This window comes from Onychostoma macrolepis, chromosome 12 (genome assembly GCF_012432095.1).
Source record: "Onychostoma macrolepis isolate SWU-2019 chromosome 12, ASM1243209v1, whole genome shotgun sequence".
Taxonomy (NCBI): Eukaryota; Metazoa; Chordata; class Actinopteri; order Cypriniformes; family Cyprinidae; genus Onychostoma; species Onychostoma macrolepis.
Window position 1 is genome coordinate 31,317,328 of NC_081166.1, and position 27,942 is coordinate 31,345,269.

Sequence of the window (27,942 nt, forward strand, 5' to 3'; positions counted from 1 at the left end):
TGAAATTAAGTACCTACTTTAGAGTTTATGCGGTTTCGGAGTTTATATTTTTGCAAAAGTCCCCTTCTGGACTCTGTACATTTTTCCTGTTTTCTTCAAAACAAAACTTGCATCATATGACCTAAGTGCAGTCGGGAGGACACTTGGTGCTTGGGCACCTTATAAAACAACTGTGCCTATTTATCTATTGAATCTGACCTCAGCTTAATTACCTACGTGTACAAATGAAGGTGTGCATAAAAAAATGACACAAGAATACGTGTAATGCATATGTGTCTCGATCGCTGCCGGAAGGAACAACGGAGCCGTGGATAAACAAAACTGTCTTTTAATAAATCCAATAAACAGGGTAAATCCACACAGAAGGAGAGGGTGTATGACACACAAACACAACTTATAGAGCCAACAAAGGAGGAACACACAGACTGGAACTAAAATACATGGGATAATGAGGTAATTGGGATGAACACAGGTGAACAGAATGACTAATTTGACAGGGGAGAAACTGGATCACGGAGCACATGGGGAGAGAAAACAAAACAAAGACAGTCTAGGGGCATGACAATATGGCCAAAAATATTTCATTTTCGCTTTTATTTTACGCTTTGACAACATTGTTTGTGTTTGTGTGTGTGTGTTTATATAAACATTATCTGCAAATAATAAGAACATTTAGCAAAATAATATTTCTGTATTAAGCAGAAAGCAGTAAAAAAAATTAAATAATTAAATACACCCAGAGCAAATCCCTATTATGTTATTTAAGCCTTTGTTTCTGCCATGGAATAAAAAAAAAAAAAGGAATTGTGATACTATACAATTCTGACTTTTTTCCTTGCTATTCTGAGAAAACAAAAATCAGTATTGTGAGATATTAACTCAGAACTGCAAGATATAATCTCTAAATTCTTAGAGGAAAAGTTTTCTTAGAGGAAAAGAATTGTGATATGTAAATTAAAAAAATTAAAACGGTAGATTAAAAAATTCTAACTCAAAATGTAAACTCAGAATTCAGAGGAATAAAAGTGATATATGAACTCAGAATTGTGAGTTCGTCCAATATTACTAATACTTCTGCTATAGTTCTTCATCAGTTTTCATAACAAAGAAGGAAGTTAAGCAATATTTGAAATACTTTCATTGTGGTAACTCATTGTTAAGCTCACTGATGAGATCATAATGAGAAATGATATGACGTAAGTTCAAAATGTTATTCTTATAAAGTGTTTTAAAGCAGGCTGAAATATTTTTTTCTGAGGTGATTCATGTTTCATCCTCAAACACACAAAACACACTAGCATCTCCTAACAGTTTGAGAGCAGATTATTGTGGCTGTCCTTCTGTGTCCCCCTGAGCCTCCTCCAGCATCTGCTTGTACTGGCTTTTGAAGAATCCAGCCTTGTAAAGGGAGAAAATATGCAAGAATAAAAAATGTATTAATATAGAGAGTGCAGACAGGTGAAACTGAAATGCCAGTGATTAAAACTGATTTGAACGATGGCGATATACCTTATAGAGGGCAGCTGTGATGAGAGCCAGTAGCAGCAGTCCTCCTATTACTCCTCCAATGATCTCTTTAGTCAGGTCAGCCTCCTCGTACACTTCCACTTGAGTATTAATCTTCATACATGGAAACATGTGAATTTTAACTGCAGTCAGAAGTCACACTCATGAATCACACTTCCCACACGTCAAACAACAGATACATAATTATAATTTGGGCTACAAACATAATTGATTAATAATGTTGGTGAATTATATTACTACACTGAATTCATTAGTAAATATAAAATTTTAATTCAATTTTAATTGATCAAGCTACTGAACATGTTCTTTTAAAATGAAGTCAATTTAATATGAAACAATCACTTTTAAATGAAAAACCTGATACCATAGTGTTAAATCAAAATGAATTATTTAAAGTGAAAAGCTTTGAAAAAAGTGTAGACCAAAGGATAACACTTACAGCTAAAATAATCAAGCTGAAACATTACTATTTACTATGTAAAATCTTTTGTTATAATGCATCTATTATTGTGTGTGTGTGTGTGTGTGTGTGTGTGTGTGTGTGTGTGTGTGTGCTAGATATAAATATAGATAAATATATTTGCTAGAAGCAATAAAGGGAAGAGTGTACGTGGTCTGAAAAAAAAATACTGTTCAGATGAACACAAATTATAAACTGTGGATTGCAGTTATAGGACTGTTCAGTTAAACCGAGCATGGCTTTGAGAGCTCTTCATACATTCATTAGTCTTGACATGAACTCTCACTAAATTACCTGGACAGACGGTGCAGTTTGTTGAGAATCAGAGGAAAAGAAAACATATTTGTTCTTGTTATAATCCAGAGACGCTGAACTGACCAGCTGAAAAACAGCAGCTCTGAGTTCAGTCTAAGAGAGACAAAGATCAGGACAATAAGAAATGATAAAACAATTATAAATATATGATCTGTTTTGTGATTTGAATTTGCTTTAAAAGTCAGAGACCTGCTCAATCCATCCAGAGCTGACATTGCCAGTTATATTATAGAGAATCCTTTCATTCTTTATGAGAGTGACGTCACAGCTGAACTCAGCACACACCGCCACAGAACAGTTCTGACACACACAAACACACACACACACACACACACACACACATCCAGAGAGTTTCATTAATGTGTGTTTAACATATACAGTACACTGTTTCATATTATTATGCAAGTGACATATCAGACATATCAGATCTCTCAGAAGATGAAAAGCATGAAACAGTTCAATGTCTTACAAAAGGCAAGAAAACCAAACCAAACTTTCATAATAATTTGGAACACACTGAATTATTAAATAAATGAGGAAATCAAATGTGTAAAAAATAAAGACAAAACTCAAAAAGTGTCCTTACCACTATGCGTTGACTTATAATAATGTCCATATAATTGGTGAAAACAGGCTTCTGAATGTTCTCCCTCTTACAGCCAAATATCTTTTAAATTAATAAATACATAGATAAAAAAAGAAATTAAAGGACAGTACAGTTTACAACATAGGTTTACAATAATAGGTGAAGGATGAGATGCTGTTGTATTTCCTCATATCATGCAGAAATTACTGAATTAAAATCTGTAAATGGCTTATAATTTAATAACTAAATTCACACACTTGCAGACTTGAATTCGTCCAGATGTCAGCATCACCAACTTTGACTGGTACTTTGATGAAAACCTTGAAAGTTAATTCTCTTAGGTCATTTTCGATCTGAAAGAAGAATAAGGAAGGGTGTTTTCTTCTGTTGTAAATCTTAAAAATGAAATAAAACCTTTCTATAACATACTCAGGGTTATTATCATTATTGAAAACGAAAACTTGGACTAAAACCATTAAAAAATCATTACTTGAAATAAACATTAAGAGAAATAAAATAAAATATAAACTTTGTATTTTATTACAGTTAGTTGCCAAGGCAGAATTTCTCGTTTTCATGTAAAGTATCAAAATAACTAAAATGTAATAAAAACCCATATAGACATTTAAAATAATAATAATAATTAATTAAAACATACAATTGACAAAAACACACAACAAATTTACTAAATCCTCTCTCTCTCTTTTTTTTTTTTTTTTTTTTGACATATGTTGTAATTAATTTGTATTTATATATTTGTTTTTGTAATCTAGTTTTTCTTTTAGTTTTATGAGTTTATTTGTTTTTCATTGTTTAGGTAGAGGCTCTAAATAAGCCCTTTTGGGTTTTCTGCCTCTCCCTGCACAGTATATGGATTGTATTATTTATTATTTATCTTTTTACCTTTTTTTTTTTTAAATTTTTTTTTTATTGTACCTATTTACCCTTGTGCAAAATAAACTTAAAGTTAAACTCTCTTAGGGGGACCATAGCAAACAAGCAGTTGGTCCGCCCTTCTCCACAGGGCAACTCTGGACACATACAATTAAGCCTCTGCTGGTCGGGCTCCCTGAAGGGAGGAGGACAAAAAACCTGAAGTACGACAGGCCGTGGTGTAGAGGAGGGGACCTTAGGGACATATCCCGCTCGAGGGCCCAGAAAAGCTTTGGCCAGACCGGGCGCAAAGTCGAGATAAGAAGGGGCCACTGAAAGGGCCTGAAGATCCCCAACTCTCTTTAGAGAAGATATAGCTAAAAGAAATACAGTCTTTAATGTAAGAAGTCGATCTGATATCTCCTCAATAGGCTCAAAGGGAGGCCTACAGAGAGCTTCTAGCACCACAGCGAGGTCCCAAGGAGGGACACAAGACCATACCTGAGGCCTGAGCCTCATCACACCGTGAAGGAAACGTATAACCAGGGGGTCCTTGCCCATTGACTGACCACCAAGATGGGCATGGTAGGCCGCTATAGCCGACACGTAGACCTTCAAGGTGGAGTGGGTTAACCCTGCGGAGAAACGGGCCTGCAAGAACTCCAGCACTGTACCAATCGGGCAGTTAACTGGATCAAGCTGGCGGTCTCCGCACCATGAAGTGAAGACTCTCCACTTCAGGGCATACAGTTTCCTCGTTGAGGGAGCTCTAGATTGGAGGATGGTCTCAACAACCTCGGTTGAGAGACCAGAGGCTATGAGTTGTGCCCCCTCAGTGGCCACACACACAGCTTCAACAACTCCGGGTGAGGATGAAGGATCATGCACTCCGCCTGTGAGAGGAGATCGCTCCTGACAGGAATCTCCCATGGAGAGCCATCAAGGAGGGAAATCAGGTCCGAGAACCATATTCGGCCCAGCCAGAACAGGGCTACTAGCAATAGATGTACCCCATCCCGGTGCACTCTCCCTAGAACTCCCGGGAGCAGAGCGATCGGGGGAAAGGCGTACAGACGAAGCCTCGGCCAAGTCTGTACCATATCATCCAACCCCAGTGGAGCTGGATGAGTCAGAGAGAACCAGAGGGGACAGTACGATGTCTGACGAGTCACAAACAGATCCACCTGAGCCTGGCCAAAAACTCTCCATATCTGCTTCACCACCTCGGGGTGAAGCATCCATTCCCCGGGCCTCTGCCCTTCCTCGACAGGATGTCCGCTCCCATATTGAGATGCCCAGTAATATGAACTGCTCTCAGCGACAGGAGTTTGTCCTGGGACCACACAAGGATCTGGTGCGCCAGCTTGTATAAGGGGCGCGAACGCAGACCTCCCTGGTGGTTGATATAAGAGACCACCGCTGTGTTGTCAGTGCGCACCAACACATGGCGAACTCTCAGGTCTGGCAGAAAGTGTTTGAGTGCTCGAAGCACGGCCAGCATCTCCAGGCAGTTGATGTGCCACGTGAGATGGCGACCACTCCACAGACCACAGGCAGGGTGGCCACTCATGACCGCTCCCCAACCGGTGAGGGTCCTCCTCTGGCAGAATCCCTTGGTCTTGAGCCACCACTGTAGGGGTGTCATGTACAGCAGGCCAAAAGGTATCACGTTGGACACAACTGCCATCAGACCCAGCAGCTTTTGAAACTGCTTGACAGTGAGTGACTGGCCTTCTCTTATGTGTTAATTCACATAAACTAATGTTAAGATACAACTTTAAATTTTAATAATGTATTAATAAATTTTTAACTTAACATTAATAAATGTTATATAATTATTGTTCATGTTAACTAGTATAGTTAAATTATATAGTTTTTAACATTAGTTAATTCAAAACTAACAAACTAAGTATGAACAACATGTTTTACTATATTTTTTGTGTCAGTAAAAAAAAATCTTTGTGTTAGTTCATGGTACAGTAACTGTTGTGCATTAACCAGAAATTTTAATTAATAATGTAGTAGTCAATTTTGAACATATTAAGCAAGATTCATAAATTTGACCCTGGACCACAAAACCAGTCTTAAGTCGCTGGGGTATATTTGTAGCAATAGCCAAAACTACATTGTATTGGTTACAATTATAGATTTTTCTTTTATGCCAAAAATCATTAGGATATTAAGTAAAGATCATGTTCCATGAAGATATTTTGTAAACTTCTTAACGTAAATGTATAAAAACTTCATTTTTGATTAGTAATACGCATTGCTAAGAACTTCATTTGGACAACTTTAAAGGCGATTTTCTCAATATTAAATTTTTTTTTGCACCCTCAGATTGCAGATTTTCAAATAGTTGTATCTCAGCCAAATATTGTCCTATTCTAACAAACCATACATCAATGGAAAGCTTATTCAGCTTTCAGATGATGTATAAATCTCAATTTCGAAAAATTGACACTTAAGACTGGTTTTGTCGTCCAGGGTCACAAATGCTATAAAACTATTGTTCATGCTAACTTCATGTTAACTTATATAATGTTAAAAACTGAAAACTTGTTGAAAAGTGTTACAAAAGATTTACATAGTTCTTTATGTGTGTGTGTGTGTGAGTGTGTGTGTGAGAGAGAGAGGATGGAGAGAGACTAACATTAATAAAAGCTATATAATTATTGTTCATATTAATTAATATAGTTAATGTTAATAACTGAAACCTTATTGAAAGTATTACCAAAATTGTATATATTGTTGTGTGTATGTGTTTGTGTGTGTGTGTGTGTCTTTCACAGTCTTGATAGTTTGGATTAACCCTTTCATTGCTGTATCCCTCAAAACCAGATTGCCAGAGGGTTACTGTAATGCATGTGCCCTCTGGGCACAGTTTTCCTGATGCCACCGGGGGACTGGGCCTGCCATCGCTGCTTGCAGCTATATTTATTATTATTATTATTATTAGAACGGCGAGGGAGAAACTGCTGAAACGCCGCCGCCTGTTTACGAGCCTCCTGGTATCTGTTGACAATGGAATTGACGGCGTGGCCGAACAGACCAGAAGGCATAAGCGAGGCGTCCATAAGGAAGACCCTGTCCTTCTCTTTCATATCGGACAGGGTCAACCACAAATGCCTCTCCGCCACCACCAGAGCTGCCATGGACTGCCCAATGGCACGGGCGGTCTCCTTGGTGGAACGGAGAGCTAAATCAACGGTTCTCCTCAGTTCTGAAAAGTCATCAGATTTTACTTGCTCTCCTTCATCTAGATCTTTCAGCAGGTCGGCTTGATACGCCTGTAACACTGACATAGTGTGCAGTCACGCACCAGCCTGACCCGCTGCCGTGTAGTCCTTGCCCACCAGCGCTGATGTTGTGCTCAGCAGCTTGGAGGGCAAGACCGAAGCCTTCAGAGACGATGCCACACCGGTGGACAGATAGCTTGCAAGCATCTGCTCTACCCAGGGAATCGCTCTGTAACTGCATTCACTGAGCCCCGCCACATTCCCATAATAATCAGAGGCGGGGATGAATAAGCGGGCCGAGAATGGTTTCTTCCACGATCTCGACACCTCAGTGTGGAGATCGGGGAAAAAAGGCAGGATCCGGTGCGGAGGTTGCGGCTTAGAGCGCAGAAAGCATTCATCAAGTTGACTTTTCTACGCTTCAGCCTGTTTCTTGGCGGGCCAATCAATGTGTAACTTAGCAACCGCACGAGTAACTACCTTCAGTAGCTCCTCATACTGTGGGGATTGAGGGGGTGAATCGACGCTCTCCACATCAACCTCCTCGGAGGAAGATAGGAGAAGCACCGAGCCTGCTCCCCAAGGGGAAGAAACCGCAGAACGGGCTTCCAACTGAAGAAGATTTTTATTGTTAAAGATCTGAATTAATCAAGTATAATCAAGGTGAATCTTGCCATTAATATATCTATTTAATCTTCCATTATGTTCTAAGGCCTCTGTGTTAGAAATGCCTACGTGGCAAAAATGTACAGACAGAAAACATCTGGAGAAATAAGGGGGGCTTTTCCCTTAACCATAACAAGTCTAGGAGGTCTCATCTCCTAAGGGAGAGATAGAATTGCATACGTAAGTGAAATGTAGAATTGTATACATAAGAGAGATTCCTAATGTATAGGAGCCCACCCTAAAAAATGGTATATATACCAGAGCCAAAAAACATTCGACAGACTTTTCTGCAGAAGGGCCTCGGCTTTATTCTTGTTGAATAAAGTCTATTCTTCTGGTATCAAACTCCGAGACTGTGCTTGGTTCTTTGAGCAGCGGTGGAAGACACTACAGAATTGGCGCCACGAACAGGATTGGAAAAGAGCAACAGAGTGGATGACCGCTTTGAGCAGAATTTGACGAGCAGCACAAACAGTGGCCACCAATTAGCAGGTAAGCATTTTTGCTTATATAATTTTGTGTTTTTGCCAGTCTGCTCTTAGCGGTAAGGTCTCTTAAATTCTGCTCTTCCAAATTTCCAAATTTAAAGAAAATAACATAAAAGGGAGTTTTATTCCAGAAGAAATAACTGCATGCATTTGTCTAGTTTGCTGTTTATGGCCTTGATAAGTAGCCTGAATTAAAACTGGATGGTGTAAGCAGACATACATTGCTAGCAATGGTCTGTGTTTATTTAGACTGGGCCTGAAGGGACAGAAATAAACATGAAGAAGATATAATATAGGGAGCGCGCAAGACCTACGGATGATTAAAAGTACAGGGGTCTGCACAGGTAGGCAAAAAATTCCTGGCTAAGCCTTGTTCTTTTACTGAGAGAGAGAGAGAGAGAGAGAAAGGGGGGTACAGTGAAAGAACCAGAGCTCTGGAGCAGGTCGCTCGAGAGAAGTGTAGTGTTTTGTTTTGATGAATGTTTGAAACTGTATCCGTGTTTGAATGCCTGTCGGTGTGAAAGACTGAGGTTGTATGAGAAATGGCGAAACTCAAGATGGCGCCGAGTATGGCAGCTGTGTTGCAAGCTCCGAGCCAAACTGGCAGCTTTTGTTTGTTTTGTACGTAATTTGGATGTTTCTTGTTCTGGATGTTGTCTGCCTAATTGTTTACAACAGACAAACACTTCTGGAAATCGGTTCTACAGTTACTCACCGCAAACCGGACTTTAAATTCTTCAACACCGACCCGTTGTTTACAAACAACACTGCGGAGCCCTTTGTTTGGGCCGCCCGACCGCGACGTCGAAAACGGAGCCGGAGGAGAGGAAAGAGAGCCGGCGTTCTCGTCAGATTAAGACACCGAGCAGACCGACCACCGCTACCAAGTATCCTACTAGCTAATGTCCAGTCCCTGGACAATAAACTCTGTGAACTGAGAGCACGGATTTCTTTCCAGCGTGAGATCAGGATTGCTCCATTATTTGCCTAACAGAAACCTGGATGTCTCGAGAGGTACCAGACTTTGCCATCGAACCCACAGGTTTCTCCGTGCATCAGCGCAGATAGAATACCGGATCTCTCAGGGAAAAGCAAAGGAGGAGGTGTATGCTTCATGATCAACAATTCTTGGTGTGATCGGAAGAACGCACATCCTATACAATCTCTTTGTTCTCCTGACCTGGAATACCTCACGCTTCTGTGCCGGCCATTTTGGTTACCGAGGGAATTTACAGCGGTCATCATTACAGCTGTTTACATCCCCTCAAGCCGACACAGATGTAGCACTCAAGGAACTGTACGGGCATTTATGCAGACAGGAGACTGTGCACCCTGACGCCATGCTTATTATAACCGGGATTTCAACAAAGCCGATCTTAGGAGGATCGCACCAAAATTCTTCCAGCACATATCATGCAACACACGTGGAGAACGGACTCTAGACCACTGTTACTCCCCTTCCGAATGCCTACAAGTCCCTCCCGCCCACCTCTGGGCAAATCAGATCACTCTTCGGTTCTGCTCCTGCCTGCTTACAGGCAGAAGTTGAAACGGAAACACCCACCCTCAGGACGATTCAGCTTTGGTCGGACCAATCGGACTCTATGTTACAGGACTGTTTTGATTACGCCGACTGGGATATGTTCCGGGCTGCATCCGATGGCGACATCGATGTTTACACAGACACTGTCACGCGTGCTTCATAAGGAAGTGCATAGAAGATGTTGTACCGACCAAAACAATCAGAACCTACCCGAATCAGAAACTGTGGATTAACGGCGAGGTTCGCGCGGCTCTCAACGCTCGAAGCTCTGCCTTTAATTCCGGTAATGCGGATGATTATAAACAAGCCAGCTATGCCCTCCGCAAAACCATCAAGACCGCAAAACGCCAATACAAAGAAAAAAATTGAAGCACAGTTCACCACTTCCAACTACAGAGACATGTGGCACCCTGCTACAAACACCTCTACCTCACTTCCTGACGAGCTCAACGCCTTCTATGCTCGCTTCGAAGTCAGCGGCTCCTCCCACACACAGAGTGCTCCCGCGGCCGAGACTGCTGAGGCTCATCCACTCTCCGTGTCTGTAACGGATGTTACCCGATCGCCCGGCGTGAATATCCGCAGCCACAGGTCCAGACGACATTCCCGGCCGTGTCCTTAAAACATGCGCTCACCAACTAGCTGGAGTCTTTACAGACATTTTAACCTCTCCTCTCTCTATCTGTTGTTCCACAATGTTTCAAAACATCCACCATTGTGCCAATACAAAAGACACCCAAAGCTTCTTGCTTGAATGACTGGCGCCCTGTTGCTCTGACTCCCATCATCAGTAAGTGCTTTGAGAAGCTTATCAGAGATCACATCAGCTCTGTATTGCCAGCATCACTCGACCCACTGCAGTTCACCTACCGCAATAACCGCTCCACTGATGATGCAATTGCCTTCACCCTGCACACTGCCCTTTCCCATCTTGACAAGAGGAGCATATGTGAGAATGTTGTTTGTTGACTACAGCTCAGCGTTTAATACCATAGTGCCCTCTAAGCTTGTAGTAAAACTCCGGGATTTAGGTCTGAACAATTCTCTGTGCAGCTGGATCCTGGACTTCCTGACAGACAGACAGCAGGTGGTCAGAGTAGGCAGCAACACCTCCTCCACGCTGACCCTCAACACTGGAGCCCCTCAGGGCTGTGTTCTCAGCCCTCTCCTGTACTCCCTGTACACGCATGACTGTGTTGCCATGCACAGCTCCAACGTCATCGTCAAATTTGCGGACGACACAACGGTGATAGGTCTGATCACCGACGACGATGAATCAGCCTACAGAGAAGAGGTGCACACCCTGGCTAACTGGTGCCACAACAACAACCTCTCTGAACATCAGTAAGACCAAGGAGCTGGTGGTGGATTTCAGGAGGCAGACCAGTGAGCACCCCCATCACCATCGACGGACTCCAGTGGAACGGGTCAGCAGCTTCAAGTTCCTGGGCGTAAACATCAGCGAGGACCTCACCTGGACTACTCATACACAATCAGTAGTGAAGAAGGCCCACCAGCGTCTCTTCTTCCTCAGGCGACTGAAGAAATTTGGTCTGAGCTCAAAAATCCTCAGACAGTTCTACAGTTGCACCGTGGAGAGCATCCTGACTGGCTGCATCACCACCTGGTACGGGAACTGCACCGCTCTCAACCGTAAAGCCCTGCAGAGAATAGTTCAGACGGCCCAGCACATCGTCAGAGGTGAGCTTCCCTCCCTCCAAGACATCTACACCCAACGATGTGTGAGGAAAGCACGGAAGATCATCAGAGACTCCTGCCACCCGAGCCATGAACTCTTCTCGCTGCTACCATCAGGCAGACGGTACCGCAGCATCAGGACCCGAACCAGCAGAACGCGAGACAGCTTCTTCCCGCAGGCCATCAGACTGCTGAACTCCAGATAGTAAACGGCACTCACCCACCTACCCCTACCCCTCACACTGGATTCCATCTACACACCAGTCACACTGACTCTGACAGGACTGTAGCATGTCTTGCACTGTACAGCTTGGAACAGATGCAGCTCCATCTTCTCTTCTGCACTAACTACTGCACTGCACTTCATAGTCAAAACACTAACAGTATACATCACTGTAAGTCAATATAAAGCAATAAGTCAAATATAAAAGCTATACATACATCTTTAAGTCTCTTGAGAACACGTGTACTTACTATGTGTATATATAATATACTATGTATATTATAGAAATATGTATGTATAATGTATATTGTGTACAACTGTATATTGTTTATTGTATACTGTGCAAATGTGTATATTGTGTAAAGTGTGTATATTGTTGTATATTCTTGTCTATGTATATTGTAAAAAATGTTTATATCTTGTTGCTTGTACTGCCATGGCACAGAGTCTGCACCTAAGAATTTCACCATTGGTACACTTGTGTACATGATGTGTGACAATAAAGAGATTTGATTTGATTTGATTTGAAAATAAATAAATTCCGTTTGGGTTGAATAGGAGAGGCATGCCCTTCTCTAAGTAGAGACGGCCACAGTTCTTGTTACACCCAAGAGGGATGAATGAAAGAATAAACCCTATCAAAAATAAAGGGGTGCTGGATGAATGATAATCCCTCTAAATAAAGGGATGCTGAATGAAAGTATGAGCCCTGACTGAATGAAGGGACTTAGCAGTGTGAATGTTTTTAGGAAAATAGGGTCAATAAAGATTGAATCCAGATGTATTATAAGATTTTATTTTGGATATCTGTGTGTGTGAGAGAGAGAGAGAAAACATTCTAAGAGCAGTGCTGTGGAGAAGGGTGATTAAGATAGTAAGTTTAAAAAGTACATTAAAAATAATGTGCGCACTAAATAAAACAGAAGAAAGGATAGATAATTGAAAAATAAATAAAGAATTATTGATAAAGATTTTATGCATACTGAGTGATCATAAAATAAAGTTGAAAAATTCATATAGAAAGTGTACATGCATCAGACAGAATAAAAAACTAAGATAAAAGAAGCTAGTCACTAAATAAATAATAAAATTAATTGGAAAAATAGTGGCAACATTTTTTATATAAAAATAAATAGAATAAAAAAATAGGACTGAAAGATTGGAGGAGAAAATATGGCAGCTACTCCGGTAGAGATATTAGGATTGAAATATCCTCTGTGTAAAGAGATGATAAACAAAATCTCAGAGAAATGGCAAAAGAGGACAAAGAATAAAATGACAAAATGGCCAAAGGAAGGGACATTCGATGTGGCATTGTGTGAGGAAATAGAAACTCTGATAAAAAACTACAAAACTAAAAGCATCAGTAAAAAGAGGGAGAAAAGAGAAGCTAAAAGAGAAAAAGAAAAAGAAGTGTTAGCTATGTTTAAAAAAGAAGGAGAAAACACTTTAAAAAGTATAAAACAGGCCAGGAAGATTTTGAAGGAGGCAGACAAAGAAACGATTAAAAAAGAAATGTTGTTTTCTCAACCACCTCCCTATCCATTAGTTGAAAAACAGTTCCCAATTCTCAAGGGAAAGGTAGAAGTAACGGGAGAGATGGAGATGGAAGGTCAAGTTGAAATGGAACCAGCTGTAAAAACAAAGAGCAGGGAACAGAAAAAGGAAAGTGAAAAATATTTGCCTATGAATTGTTATAAACAAGCATGCATAGCCTTAGAAATGATGAAAACCAACCAGGAAGACAAAACACGATATGAGGAAGTGTTAGAGAGGATAAAGAGAAAATATTGTGAAATTGAAGCACAGGTAGAAATTTTGGAACAAGAGATGGGAACGAAAATTAGAGAATCAGGAAAAAAAAATCCAAGAAGTAAATGAATTGGAGAGACGGAGAAGTAAGTTGTTCAACAGCAATGAGGAAATGAATGGTGAAGAGGAGTTATTGAATACAGGAAAATGGGAACAGGGCAGAGAAAAGGGGACGCTCAGACCACTGGCTGCACAATTCCCAATTTTAATCAAGGGTGCACAGGGACAATATATTCCTTGGGCTTCCCAGGACCTCGAGGGGCTAGTCACTCGCCTCCCTGATATTCATGAGGGCGCTGGAAAATGGATAAGAGTGTTTGAAGAAGAGACAATGGGCAAACATTTGGCTGTGGGGGACATTAAAGCATTGCTGGCTAAAATTGTAGGAGGGGCAAAGATGGATGAAATTTTGCAAACAGCCACTCTAGACAGAGCGGTGAACTCTCACAATATGGATGGGATTGTTTTTGATGCATTCCGTCCAGCAGTATGGCAAGCATTGCGTCTTGAGTATCCGATCAGACTGGATCCCAAGTCACTAAAGGGGCAAGAGCTGGGAGATACAGAAAATCCAACCACACATGTCCAGAGACAGCTGAAAAACTGGAAACAAGAGACTGAAATAAATCCTGAGGGAGACCCATTAATGGCCACATTATTCAGACAAGCTGTGATTGATGCTATGCTTCCAGCCGTAAAAAGCAGGCTAGAAGACGTTGTTGGCTTGAACTCAAAAACTCATAAAGAATTTTGTGATCATGTGACACATGCAGTGGAACAACACAGAAAAAATTAACTAAAGCTCAAGACCCAAGAGAAAGAGCTACAGCAAAAGCTAACTCAATTACAGCTTGAAGAGCTGACAAAGAAAAATAAGAGAAAAATTCAAGCTCCAATAAAGAAAGAGGAAGAGGAACAAATGACAGTTATGTCTCCAGTAAGCGTTCCGCAGCCAAGCCCATCTACAGCAGTCCCTCCAAACACACACCAGCTTCCTGTACCCATTATTAATGTTTATCCTCAACAGCCAGCTCCAATGAGATGGAGAAAAAGACCAATGCAGAGAGGCCAGAGAGGAAGAGGCAAACCTTATACTGGTCCTCCAGGTGTGTGCTGGGCGTGTGAACAGCCCGGACATATCAAATATGATTGTCCCACCTTCCCATGGCAAAGTACCCTCGGGGTGGAAGGGGGGAGAGGTCCAAATCAGGGTTACTAGGGGTGCCCAGAGAATTCTACAGGGGAGAACCAGCTACCAATGTTAACAACTAAAGCCGATCAAGAGCCTATTATGTAAATTAAAATAGAAAGTAAACCACACCTATGATGTTAGACACAGGAGCAATTTTTACTTGCTTAAATTCAAAATATGCCTTACATCTCCCCTTGTCTGGAAAAATCACAAAGACAGTAGGATTCTTGGGACAAATGCAATTAATTCCGATGACAGCTCCAGTGTGTCTACAAACAAAAAATCAAAGTATAACAATGCCCATTCTTGTATCAAATCAAACTCCAATCAATTTGTTAGGAAGGGATGCATTATGTAAATTGGGGTTACAAATTTGGTGTTCTCCAGAAGGAATACTTATCAACGCAATAGGAACAGAAACACAAATGGTAGTTGCAGAGTCAAAAGCAAATGTCTATTGGATAGGACAGATAGAACAAGATGTGAGACAGACAGTAAACAAGTGTGGAAAATTTATTGAAGCACGGTTATCAAAATCAGAATTTCATTGTATGATGATCTATAATCTATAATCTGACTGATTCTGTCCCACATATTGCGATATATGTAGGAAAAAACTGGGAAGCAAAAGATTTAGGACCAATGATGAAAGAAGCAGGAAAAAGCAAATGGGAACCAACAGATCATTCATTGATTTTTCATTCAGCTGACAAAAATTACATCAAAATTTTGTGTGCAACCAGCTTGCTGGGAATTCCTCAGGAAGTAGTAATCAGCCAAAAGAATTTAACACAGATGACCACAACGTCTGAATTACTAGACAACACTGAGACTGAATTATTTAGGGAAATGGAGAGTCAGGTACCAACTGAATTGTGGTCACAGCATGATACAGATTTAGGATTAATAAAATCAGCTAATCCTGTAAGAGTTCAACTTAAGCCAGATGCACGTCTGCCCAGAAAAGCACAATATCCTTTGCATCCAGAGGCTGAAGCAGGAATAAAAGACAATATTGAAGGTTTCGTGAAAGCAGGAGTTTTAATAGAAACATCTAGTTACTGTAACACTCCAATTATGCCTATACTTAAAGCAGACAAAAACCGATGGCATCTTGTTCATGATTTCCAAGAAATCAATGAAATAGTTGAAGATTTGCCAGCTGAGGTACCAAACCCACACACGTTACTAACAAATGTCCCTCCTGATGCCAAATACTTTACTGTAATTGATCTCTGCTCAGCCTATTTCAGCGTGCCATTAGCAGAGGAGAGTAGATACCTGTTTGCGTTTACCTATGCAGATAAACAATACAGTTATCCAAGAATTCCTCAGGGATTCAAACACTCGGCTCACATATTTAATCAAGTGCTAAAGGCCGATTTAGAAGATCTTACAATAGACAGTACGCTAATACAATACATGGATGATTTGCTTGTTTGTGCTTCCTCGCTGGAACAATGTCACAGAGACTCAATTAAAGTCTTAACAAAATTAGCACAAGGAGGTCACAAAGTGTCCAAAAACAAAATACAATATTGTCAACCTCAAATTGAATACTTGGGAAGATTGATTGCATTTGGCACTCCAGCTATAGCTCCAACTCAATTAGAAGGCATAAGTAAAACGCCGTTGCCTCAAACAGTAGGACAAATGATGACTTTCCTAGGAATGACTTTCTTTAGTTCAGACTGGATAGAAGAATATGCAGTAAAATCAGGACCATTGAGAGAAATTATGAAACAAGCAGGAATACAACATTTAAGCAATCAATTAATATGGAACACAGATGCATTACTGGCATTTGAGACGATGAAAAAAGAATTACAACAGGCACCTGCTCTAGGAACAGCAAATTACAATAAAATGTTTCATCTGTATGTGGCAAACAGAGCTGATGGTTATGCATCAGCTGTACTGGTGCAGGAAACTTGCAGTGGGAGGAAAAAACAGTCTATAGCTTATTACGGCACAAAACTGGATAACGTAGCCCAGGGATACCCGCCATGTTACCAACAGGGCCTGGCAGCAGTATATTATGCTTATGAAAAAGCATCCACAATAACTATGGAGTACCCAGTAACTATTTATTCTCATCACAAAGCTGTGGAATTATTAGAACAAGGAAAATTTTTCTAACTCCTCATTCCTCATTACTTACATATCCAGATGTAACTATCAAGCGATGCCATACAGTCAATCCAGCTGAATTAATCCCTTTGGCTTTTGAAGGAAAACCCCATGATTGTGTGAATGAGTCATTGGCATTTACCAGATTATGACCAGATCTTGAATCAACACCCATTACTGAAGCAGAGGTCACTTACTTTGTAGATGGTTCTAGCTTTAGAGACCATGAAGGAAATCATACAGGATATTCGGTGGTGAAAAGAGACAAGAAAGAATTTGTACAGGTGATATCACAGCATTGTGTACAACCTTGTTCTGCTCAATTAGCTGAATTAAAAGCTCTTACAGCTGCATGTCAGTTAGCACAAGGACAAACTGCTAACATTTTCACTGATTCAGCGTATGCTCATGGTGTATGTCACCTATTCGGTGCAGTGTGGAAACAAAGAAGTTTCAAAAAAAGTGATGGGACTCCCATCCAACACGGCGAACAAATAGGGCAATTCATTTCTGCTATGATGTTACCAAAGAGATTAGCAATAATCAAATGTCAAACACACAAAAAAGGAAATGATTATGTCATTAAAGGAAACAATGCAGCAGATTTACAGGCTAAAAAGGCTTCAGGATGTCAAATAGCAGTATTAGCACCTGTAGTACTTATAGAACCTCAACCTCAATTGGATGATATAATTCGAATTCAGCAACAAGCAGGCCCCTATGAACAATCAATGTGGCACCAAAGGGGAGCTAAAAAAGACTCACAAGAGATCTGGCGTACACATGAAGGAAATATTGTTGCACCAACTTCACTTTTGAATATTCTTATCGCAGATGCGCATGGTTTTGACCATTGCGCAAGGGGGGAAGTGGTAAGAAAAATTAAAAAGCAAGGATATTGGTCTCCTTATTTATATGCAACGATAGATTAATTTTTGTCCACATGTGAAGTTTGTGCAAAGTACAATGTGAGAAAAGGGATAACGACACCAATAGGGCATATACCCATACCGGAAGGGCCCTTTAAGCATTTGGTCATGGACTACGTGGATATGATAAAGCGAGTACAAGGCATAAGATACATGCTGGTGATCACTGACAGATTTAGCAAATGGGTGGAGGCAGTACCATCAGCAGATCTGGGAGCAGGGACAGTAATCAAATTTCTAACAAGAGAAGTAATTCCTAGATTTGGGATACCATCAGAAATAAGTTCAGATAATGGTTCGGCATTCATACAAAAAAAACTGTAAAACAAGTGTTGCAACAATTAAGAATAAAACAAAGACTAGGGTGCATTTACCACCCTCAAAGTCAAGGACAGGTAGAGAAAATAAATGGAATTATCAAGGCCAAAATAAACAAAATATGTGAAAGTACTAAACTTAATTGGATTGATGCGTTACCTCTAGCACTAATGAGCTATCGCATGCAAACTAACTGAACCACGCATTTAACACCGCATGAAATGCTTACGGGTCGGCCCATGCCTGCGCCATATTGTAGAGGTCCCTACAAAGGACCGCCTCTAGAGCAATTACAGATGGAACTTCGTTCATATATGAAGAAATTAACTGCCATACATAAAGCTATCTATTTACAGGAAAAAAGAGCCCAGAGAGGAAACGGAGACAACATGTCCAGTTGTTCCGGGTGACCAAGTATATCTGAAGGTATTCCAGAGAAAATGGAATGAACCCAGGAGAGAGGGACCCTACACAGTGATGAGAGCTACTCCTCTGCACGAGAGTTCCCAAGAAAAAGACGGAAAGGGAGGAAAATAGACAAGCAGACTATGCAGCAGAGAGTGACAAGGAGGAACCTGAAACACAAGATGAAGTGTAAACAAACGATAGCACAGAAAATGATTCACAAGGAGCTCCAGTCTTCCTGTCAGAGGAACAGGAGAGGGAGGAGAACGAATCTGACAATGTGTCTAAAGTCCATTTTATGCCTAATGTAACTAATAATGCAACTCCAATCTCAACCAATAGAAAGCAACCAGACTTCCCTTCAAATGCAAACACAAGCGATAACCAACAGCAACCAGACTTCCCCAGAATTGACTTTTCAGCCCTCAAATGAATCTAGCAGTGACTTTAACTTAATCCAAAATGAACAAGCACTAGTTGAGGAGGAAAAAATATCTAGACAAAATAGACACATTGTAGATGACAATTATAACATCACTTACAGGAAAATGGGCAATTCAGATATATTATAGGACAAGGCAGAAGACAATAAGTGGGCAAATTACACAGCAGAAAAAGAGAAATGGGAAAACTGCATAGTTTGCTTTGAAGCAAGACCAATTTTATATATTGTACCAATACCTATACATAGTTCTAGTTGCAAAATATTTCATGATGAATGGTTTAAGAAATGTCCAGGACTATCTAATGCAATGGGGTTAGATGTATTAAGAATGGGAGGTAAATGTTTTGCCCATATTGGTGCCAGTTTCTCCAATCTACAACAAGCTACAGAGAAGAAACTGAATTACAGTGCGTACGTAGCCGTAAATTGCCAATAGTACAGAAAATAAAAATACAAAAGCCACAAGGAAAAATACAACTAATGGCAGATCAGGAATTTGAATGTTATGAAAAGAAGGGAAATGTTGACGTAGGAAGATTTAAAGGGAAATGTAGCAAAATATGGAAAATGCCGCGATGTACAGATGACTATTTATTGATAAGGCCCACCACCTATATTTTATGACATTGATATTGCATTGGCAGACATATGGTGGATGTGTGGATTAGAATTTGGCCTCTTGACAACATTACCAGAAAAATGGTCAGGATTATGTACTAGGGTTATGCTGACACATAAAATGAGTCACATCTCTTTAGAAGAGGAAGAAACAAAGGAAGAGAAATCCAGATCGAGAAGAGCCTATGAAAAAGACCCTGCAGTTTATATAGATTCAATTGGTCAACCAAGAGGTATACCTTATGAGTTTAAAGCAAGTGCTGAACCAAATGCACGCTCATGCTTATAACATTGTATTCTACGATAAAGGGGGTAAGGAGACAGAATCTTTTACTCTCTCTTAGTCAAGAGTAGAGAAAGAAGTTTGGTTCTGATTCTGCTCCAGAGTGCTGCTGCATCATCTAGTCATTGATGATAAGACTGTGTGACTTACTTAGTCACTAGATAGTGTTAACTGAAAGGACTGAATTATGAAGTAGCACTCTGGGTAGACATAAGCTATTGTGAGACTTAATAAAGTCTGAGACTGTGCTTGGTTCTTTGAGCAGCGGCGGAAGACACTACACAACCTCAGAGAGTGGGCAGTGGATCTGGCAGGTGAGGAAGAAGATAGGGCCTCGCCCATCTCCATTCCCTCCACCAGATCCAGCTGCGAACACCACGAGTGCAGCTGTCACTCCTCCTCGGCAGAAGCGGGGCCAGCACCGTGAGGAACGCTGGTGAAGGCTCCCTCCTCAAAGAGAACCTTCCAGGTGAGAAGTGTATGCAGTGGCAACCGCTCACAGTGCGGCAACGGCTCCCTCGAGAGCCGACTCTGCGTGCTTCACTCCCAAGCAGACCACGCACAGACTGTGTGTATCCCCGCTCGTGATATAGCGTGGACAGAGAGGAACACACATTCTATAGCGCAATCTGCTTTCGCCTCTTATTTGTCTTAGCACTTGCTTTCGATATGCTGGAGCTTATGATGCTGAATGCTTTGTGAACTTGACAGACAACAATAAATAAGACTCACAGAACACAGATCGTGATTGACACACACAGAGAGCTTTGCTGAATGACAGAAAGCTGACGCCGGCTGCACCTCATGTGCTTTTAAGCTTCCAGGTCATGACGTCACCCGCATCTGACATCTCGCCATCGATTGGACTGATTACACATATGATTCAGAGCTTGATATCGCTGAAGGCGTTCCCTAGCATTTTCCGACGCAGCTCGAGTTCCTGAAGGGGAACTACAACAGTATATCAGTGATAATGATAATAATAACACTGAATGATTTTCTGAAGTTGTAACTAAAACAAATATTATTTTACAAGATAATACTATTTCAGTTTTTCTAATTCAAAATTTCACATTTAATTTAAAATGTTCAAATGTTTGTGGAATTTACTAGCAATTTTTAAGTGGACTTAGCTGTCAAAGTTGATGGGTATGTCAAGGTCAAGGTCAAGGTCAATTTTATTTATATAGCACCTTAAAAGCAACAAGTGCTGACCAAGGTGCTGCACAGCCAAGACATCAAAAATACCAACTAATGAAAGCATTAAGACAATATAAAATTTAAAATCATTAAATAATACAAAAAGAAATTCAAAACATCACCAAACAAAAGAAACAAACAGAAACAAAATAAAAAAGTGGTAACACTTTATTTTGATGGTCCCTTTTGAACATTCTGTTGACACTAAGTAATGTTGCAACTACATGTCAACAATCTCTTATATGAGTATTAGTAGACTGTCTGCTTCATATCTACTAAATTCTTATTGTGTTGGTCTCCCAACAGATATTCTACTGACTATAAGTAACTTTGCAAGAACGTGTCAACTTCATCTAACCCTAACCCTACCAGTCAACTAATGCACTACTAACACTCTAATGAGAGTTAGTAGAAATGTAGGTGCAACATTACTTATAGTCAATAGAATGTGTTAAAGGGACCATCAAAATAAAGTGAAACCAAAAAAGTATTTTCAAATTAAGCAAAAGCCTGAGAAAAAAAGGTATGTTTTAAGAGATGATTTAAAAGAAGATAACGTAGGGGATGATCTGATGGATAAAGGCAAAGAGTTCCAGAGCATAGGACCAAGAACTGAAAAAGCTTTGTTTCCTTTAGATTTTAAACAAGATTTTGGAACAATCAATAACTTCTGAGAAGACGATCTAAGTGTTCTCACAGGAGAATAGAAATGGAGAAGATCTGAAATGTAAATTGGGGCAAGAACATTAAATGCTTTAAAAACAAAAACTAAAACCTTAAAATCAACTTTGAATATAACAGGCAACCAGTGAAGTGAAGCTAACACAGGGGTAATATGCTCCCTCTTTTGTGTCGCTGTCAAAAAGCGAGCGGCAGCATTCTGTACCAGTTGTAAATGTGATAGTGAGAACTGGTTAATTCCGGCGTAAAGAGCGTTACAGTAATCCAGCCTGGTTGAAATTAATGCATGAATAAATTGTTAAAACTGAGAAAACTTTTCAGCTTGCAAAGCCCCAGAAGCTGCAAAAACTGGCTCTGACTACAGAGTTAATTTGTTTGTCAAATTTTAATTCAGGATCAAAAATAACTCAAAATGGCCTAGAGTAGGTCTTAAATTTTGTAAAAGGTGAGAAGGACCAAACAACATAACTTCAGTCTTTTTTTGATTCAACTGTAGGAAATTATTTTCCATCGAATTCTTGATGTCTTGATGTAACTAGCCACAGGCTGCTGCTCTCCACTAACCCACAGAATGGGTTGTATAGGAACGGACTAGCAATACATAGGAATTTTGGCTAACAAATATTATGAATGTTGTTTATTTTCTTATAACCTATAAGTTCTGTTATTGTATGGTAGTTTTTTTTTCTGATCATAAACTACAATAACACTAAAAAGAGTGAAACAGTTGAACATTGAGTAGTATTTTCAATTACTGCTTTTTTATTATTATTTCTTGGGGCAGTGGGCAGGTCTAACGGACCTGTACGGGAGAGTAAGACGACCCTGCCCTACCATGAGTCATAGGGGCTCACCATGGGCAAGTGACAGTACCCCTCTATGCCTCCCAACTATGGGTCAAATAGTAGATGTCAACTCGACAGCAGGAGTTGGCAGCTGTTGTAGAGCATTCGAACATTTCCTGGTTGGTCTACCACAGCTTCCTCGGTGGGCGGATTATCCTTAGCGGGCCAACGGACAGCGAGTATTAGGCCAAGTTAGTAGGCTACTGCGGTGATCCTGCGTTGCTATTGACTGTCGTGCTTTGCACTCTGTCGGATTTAGTGGTGCAGGACCCAGAGGAAGGTGTTTGTCCTGGGCAAACATCCGTCTTCTGCACTCTGCCCCAGCACTCAGTGCTATAGCATGCATGGAAAGTCATATACATATTCAGCGACTGGCAAATTGGGAGCCCTTGCGCTCAAGGGCTGTCGTTGCTCGGTCAGTTCTGCGACTGCCTCTTCTTCTTCTTTGACACTGGCGGGCTGGAACATCAGAAGTCTTGGAGTGCACTCCGACCTCAACAGTGCTCCTCGGAAATCAGCCGTCATTGACTGCGAACTATCTATTGCTGCTATAAGCTAGACTTGGCTGTTCGGTGCGCGAGAGGAACTTCTGGTGTGGTTATCCAGACGACCATCATCCAATGCATGGAGTCGGCTTTGCTGTGCAAAACACCCTGCTGTCCACCGTCTCTCAACCAACTGCTTGCTCTCCACGTCTAATGTCCCTGCGGATGTCACACTCAGCTGGCTTTCTCACTCTCCTCTCTGCCTATGCACCCACACTTGACGCGACTCCTAAGGACAAGGACGCCATTTATACCCACGTTAGCGAGGTCATTCATTCCATCCCGGCCAGGGACGATCTAGTTCTGCTTGGTCAGAGTTGGAGGGGATGTCACTGCCTGGAGGCCGGTCTTGGGTCATTTTGGGATTGGTAGCATCAATGACAATGGCCAATGTCTCCTCGAGTTGTGCGATGTTCATGGCCTATGCTTGCCGGGTTCCTTTTCATCTGGACCTATCAGATCCAAGGTTACCTGGATGCACCCCTGGTCCAAACATTGGGACCAACTTGATCACATTATTGTCAGGAGGCGCCAACTCAACGCTGTCAAGAGGTAAAGGAGCATGCACTCTGCAGACGGAGGCTGCATCTGAGGTCTTCGGCCTTTGTAGAAGAAAACAGCCGGATTGGTTACTTGCAAGCTCTGCTACTCTGCTCCTGGCCCTTGCTGAGAAGCGTGGTGCCCGTCTCAGTGTTCTCCAAGATAGAAACGATTCCACCATCGCTCACTATCATAAGGCCAGGAATGAGGTCAAGCGTCTCACACGCCAGGCCTACGAGCAGTACTGGCAGGACATTAGTGAGAAGGTAGAACGGTGTGCAAGTACTGGGGACATACGCGGCATGTACAGTGGCGTCAATGAGGCACTGGGTCCTACAGTGAAAAAAACAGCACCTTTGCGAGCCACTGATCGCACCATCGTCAATGACCTCCCAGGCCAGCTTGGTAGATGGGTTGAGCATTACAGCTTGCTGTATGGCACTCCTGTGGACGCCGATTTGAACGCTGTTTCTGCTCCTGTACCACAACTACCTTTCTTTAACAAGCTGGATGCGGAGATCTCAACAATGGAAATCGAGCGTGCGATTGCAGCTATGAAGAATAGCAAGTCACCGGGCAGCGATGGAATTCTAGCAGAGCTGCTGAAGTGTGATGGGGCAGTGTTGGTCAGGTTGCTTCACTGCTTGTTTCGACGCTGTTGGCAGAACAAATGTATCCCTAGCGAACTCAAGAATGCCAACATCATTACTCTTTATAAAAACAAGGGTGACAGGCAGGATTGCAACGACTATCGAGGCATCTCGCTCCTTAGCCTTCCGGGAAAATGACTTGCCCGTGCAATCCTCCCAAGACTGCAGCGCGTTTCTGACCAGGTGCTGCCGGAGAGTCAGTGCGAGCGACCATGCTGTACATGGTGTTTGTCGATCTGACTAAGGCTTTCGATTATGTGAGTCGCTCTGGTCTCTTCCATGTTCTGCAGTGACTCGGTTGTCCGGCAACTCTTTTGGCAATACTCCAAGGCTTCCATGACAGGATGTGGGCAACCATACAGTTCAATGGTGCCCGCTCAAACGAGTTTGATGTCTGCTGCGGAGTAAAGCAGGGGTGTGTCCTCGCTCCCACCTTGTTTGGCATCTATTTCTCGGCTGTGCTGCGACAGGCGTTTCCGATTCCGGGTGGGGTTCTGCTGCACACAAGGTGTGATGGCAACTTCTTCAGCATGGCTCGTCTGAGGGCCAGAACCAGGGTGAAGCACGTCCTTGTGCGCGAGTTGCTCTACGCAGACGACGCTGCCTTCGTGGCTCACACTGAACAAGAAATTCAGGAGATGTGCAATTCTTATGCCAGTGCTTGCACAGAGTTCGGACTCACCACAAGCCTCAGTAAGACACTGGTGATGGCTCAGAACGTTCCTGCTCCCCCTCACGTCACCATCATTGGCACAGTGCTGTCGGTTGTCGAGAAATTTGTCTATCTCAGCTCAACCCTGACAGCAAACAACAGCCTTGATGCTGAACTGAATACTAGGATCGGTTGTGCCTCAACAATCTTTGGGCGACTTCAGTCTCGCGTCAGGAACAACAGCCACCATTCTCTCAAAGTAAAGGTGCGCATATATGAATCCTGCGTGCTCTCTGTTCTGCTATATGGAAGCGAAACGTGGCCTACATACCGGTGGGAGGAGCACAAGCTTAATGCTTTTCACTTCCGTTGTCTACGACAGATCCTTGGCCTGTCATGGCAGGATCGGGTCCCGAACACCACCGTGCTGAAGCTCACTAACAGCAGTGACATGTACACCGCGATCCGGAGGAGACATCTCAGATGGATCGGCCATGTGCACAGAATGCCTGATGAACGTCTCCCAAAGTCCATCTTCCATGGGGAGTTAGCTGTTGGACACCGCCTTTGTGGCCGACCCAAGCTCCGCTTTAAGGGTGTCGTCAAGCGGGACATGAATGTCTTTAACATCAACCCTGACCCATGGCATCACCTTGCGGAAGATCAGGCAGCTTGGCGGTCTGCGCTGACAGAGGGCATGTCTCTGTCATGCCAAGCTTACATCAGCTTTTGCTCAGTAAGACGGTATGTTAGACACCGTTTAGATCTGCGCTTGCGCTGCGAAAGGCCTTGATTATATTATTTTCTAGTCTGGATCATGTCATCTGCATTCCAGTTGGAGGCTTTTTTTGTGATTGCCATCATAACAGGGATAACATCAGCTAGTAAGTTAGCCGAAGTAAACTAGTTAAAGCTTTTTTTTTTTAAATCGTTATCCATTCCCTGGGAATCAACCCCATTATTTCAGCAATAGAACACTAAAGTCACAATGTCAAATGCAGAAACATTCATTCATGCGTTTATGACCTCAAGGTTATATTATTGTAATGCTTTATTGTAATGTTATATTCTGCACACTTAATAAACAAACTCCAGCTGGTCCAAAATACAGCAGCTAGAGTTCTTACTAGAACCAGGAAATATGACCACATTAGCCCGGTTCTGTCAACACTGCACTAGCTCCCTATTGAACATTGTATACATTTCAAAATCTTGTTAATTACTTATAAAGCACTGAATGGTTTAGCTCCTCAGTACTTGAGTGAGCTCTTATTGCATTATAGTCCTTCATGTCCACTGCGTTCTCAAAACTCTGGCCATTTGATAATACCTAGAATATCAAAATCAACTGCGGCAGAACCTTTTCCTATTTAGCGCCAAAACTCTGGAACAACCTAACATTGTTCGGGAGGCAGACACACTGTCAGTTTAAATCTAGATTAAAAACCCATCTCTTTAACCTGGCATACACATAAACCCACACTAACACATTTCTATAATTCAACAACTCAAAACTCACTTGTTTTCAGAATGTTATCTTTCTTAATTAACTTCTGTTTACTTTGTTTTATGTTGTATATTACTCTTTGGATTTCTGATGTTGTTTTCCTCCCATTTCTGATGTTTATTGTAAAGTGTCCTTGAGCTCTGGAAAGGCGCTATATAAATAAAACTTATTATTATTATTATTAACAGTTGGGGGTTCAGTGTCTTGCTCAAGGGCGCCTCAGTTGTGGTATTGAGGGTGGAGGGAGAGATTCACTCCCCCACCTACAATTCCTACCAGACCTGAGATTCAAACGCACAACCTTTAGGTTACGAGTCCAACTCTCTAACCATTAGGCCACGACTTCCCCCTGAGACTGCATACAGCACAAAGTCTGGCAGTTAGGGCAAATTCTGTTAACACTTGTTTCCCATTCCCGAGAATCAACCCTGATGGCATACCATTCAGTGTCACAGATCAGATGGAATTCTGGAAAGAGGGTGCAAAGAAAAAGCATCAGCCTGAATCCACTCATGGTGTTTCTCATCAGAGAGCTTGTCAAATTTGCCAAAATTACTGAAATTTAACTTTTTAAACAAATTTAATCTAATTTTTACTGCATTTTATTTCTGTGAAGTCTGATTTGCCATGCTGCATATACAAAGTCCCCAGGGGACTGTGGTGATGCCCTTTTTCAGCTAGCACATGCTAGAGATGAAGAGTCGTATTTTTAAAAAGTTCAATGTTCAACAATGTTCAAACAAGAATATTATAAAGACAAATGCTAATGAGTTAATGTGATCTTTATGGGGTTGGGGTTGTAAAATAATATGGTATACAGTGTTGTACTACAATTAGATTGTTTTATTCAGGTAAAAAATGAAAATAAACCGAACAGTACTAATATTGACAGTACAGTAATAATACTTTAAATGAGAATACAGTAATAATACATCCAGCTACTGTAAAATTTACAGCAATCTCTTTACAGTGTAGTTTAGGTACCTATCCTTTGGCACCGAACGAGAAGGGGGGAATAAAATAATAATAAAAACGCTTGTGAGCATCTTCCGGAGCGGACAGCAGCAAATAGCAATAAAGGTACATTTACTTTCTGTTTTTGAATTCACTCACTGTTATACTGTACATTTGTTTATAATTTAAATATATTAACAAATATATTTAATTGTCTTGTATATGACACTCTCATAATAATCTATTTCATTAACGGGTTTATCTTTTATGAAGCCTCTTTGTGAGTAGAAGCAGGGATGGGCTAACTTAATTAGGACTACTAGAAGGCTACAGGTAGGTGAGTTTTATCAGGGTTGGAGCTAAACTCATTTAATATTTAAACTATAAATAAATATACTGTACAGTATAACGGTGAGTGATTTCAGAAAAAAAAAAAAAAAAAACAACATACCTTTGGTTGCAGTTCTCCGCTCCGGAAGATGCTCACAGCTTGCGAAAGTTTATTTATTTTTTCCTCCCTGCTGATAGGCGCCCAAACGTACTCTTCTGATTGGCCAAACTTCTCTGATCTCGGAAGAGTGGCCGCTGCTGCCTCTACAGATGCACAAATCACTTTTGCTC

The 27,942-nt window shown here is 41.4% G+C and overlaps 1 protein-coding gene across 3 annotated transcripts in view; it reads right to left on the bottom strand.

The window, feature by feature from the left end:
- Positions 1–312: 312 nt before the first annotated feature.
- LOC131551356 (integrin alpha-X-like) overlaps positions 313–27,942 on the bottom strand; it is a 65,439-nt gene continuing 37,809 nt past the window's right edge. For 2 of the 3 annotated variants that reach the window (XM_058794252.1, XM_058794254.1), the window contains 6 exons: positions 3,146–3,241; positions 2,889–2,969; positions 2,492–2,602; positions 2,282–2,395; positions 1,510–1,620; positions 313–1,398 (listed from right to left, as the gene is read on the bottom strand). In XM_058794252.1, the coding sequence (XP_058650235.1) occupies positions 1,324–1,398; positions 1,510–1,620; positions 2,282–2,395; positions 2,492–2,602; positions 2,889–2,969; positions 3,146–3,241 (588 nt within the window). In that variant the 3' untranslated portion in view covers positions 313–1,323. The remainder of the gene's footprint in view (positions 1,399–1,509; positions 1,621–2,281; positions 2,396–2,491; positions 2,603–2,888; positions 2,970–3,145; positions 3,242–27,942) is intronic. The other variant, XM_058794253.1, reaches the window with a different exon arrangement.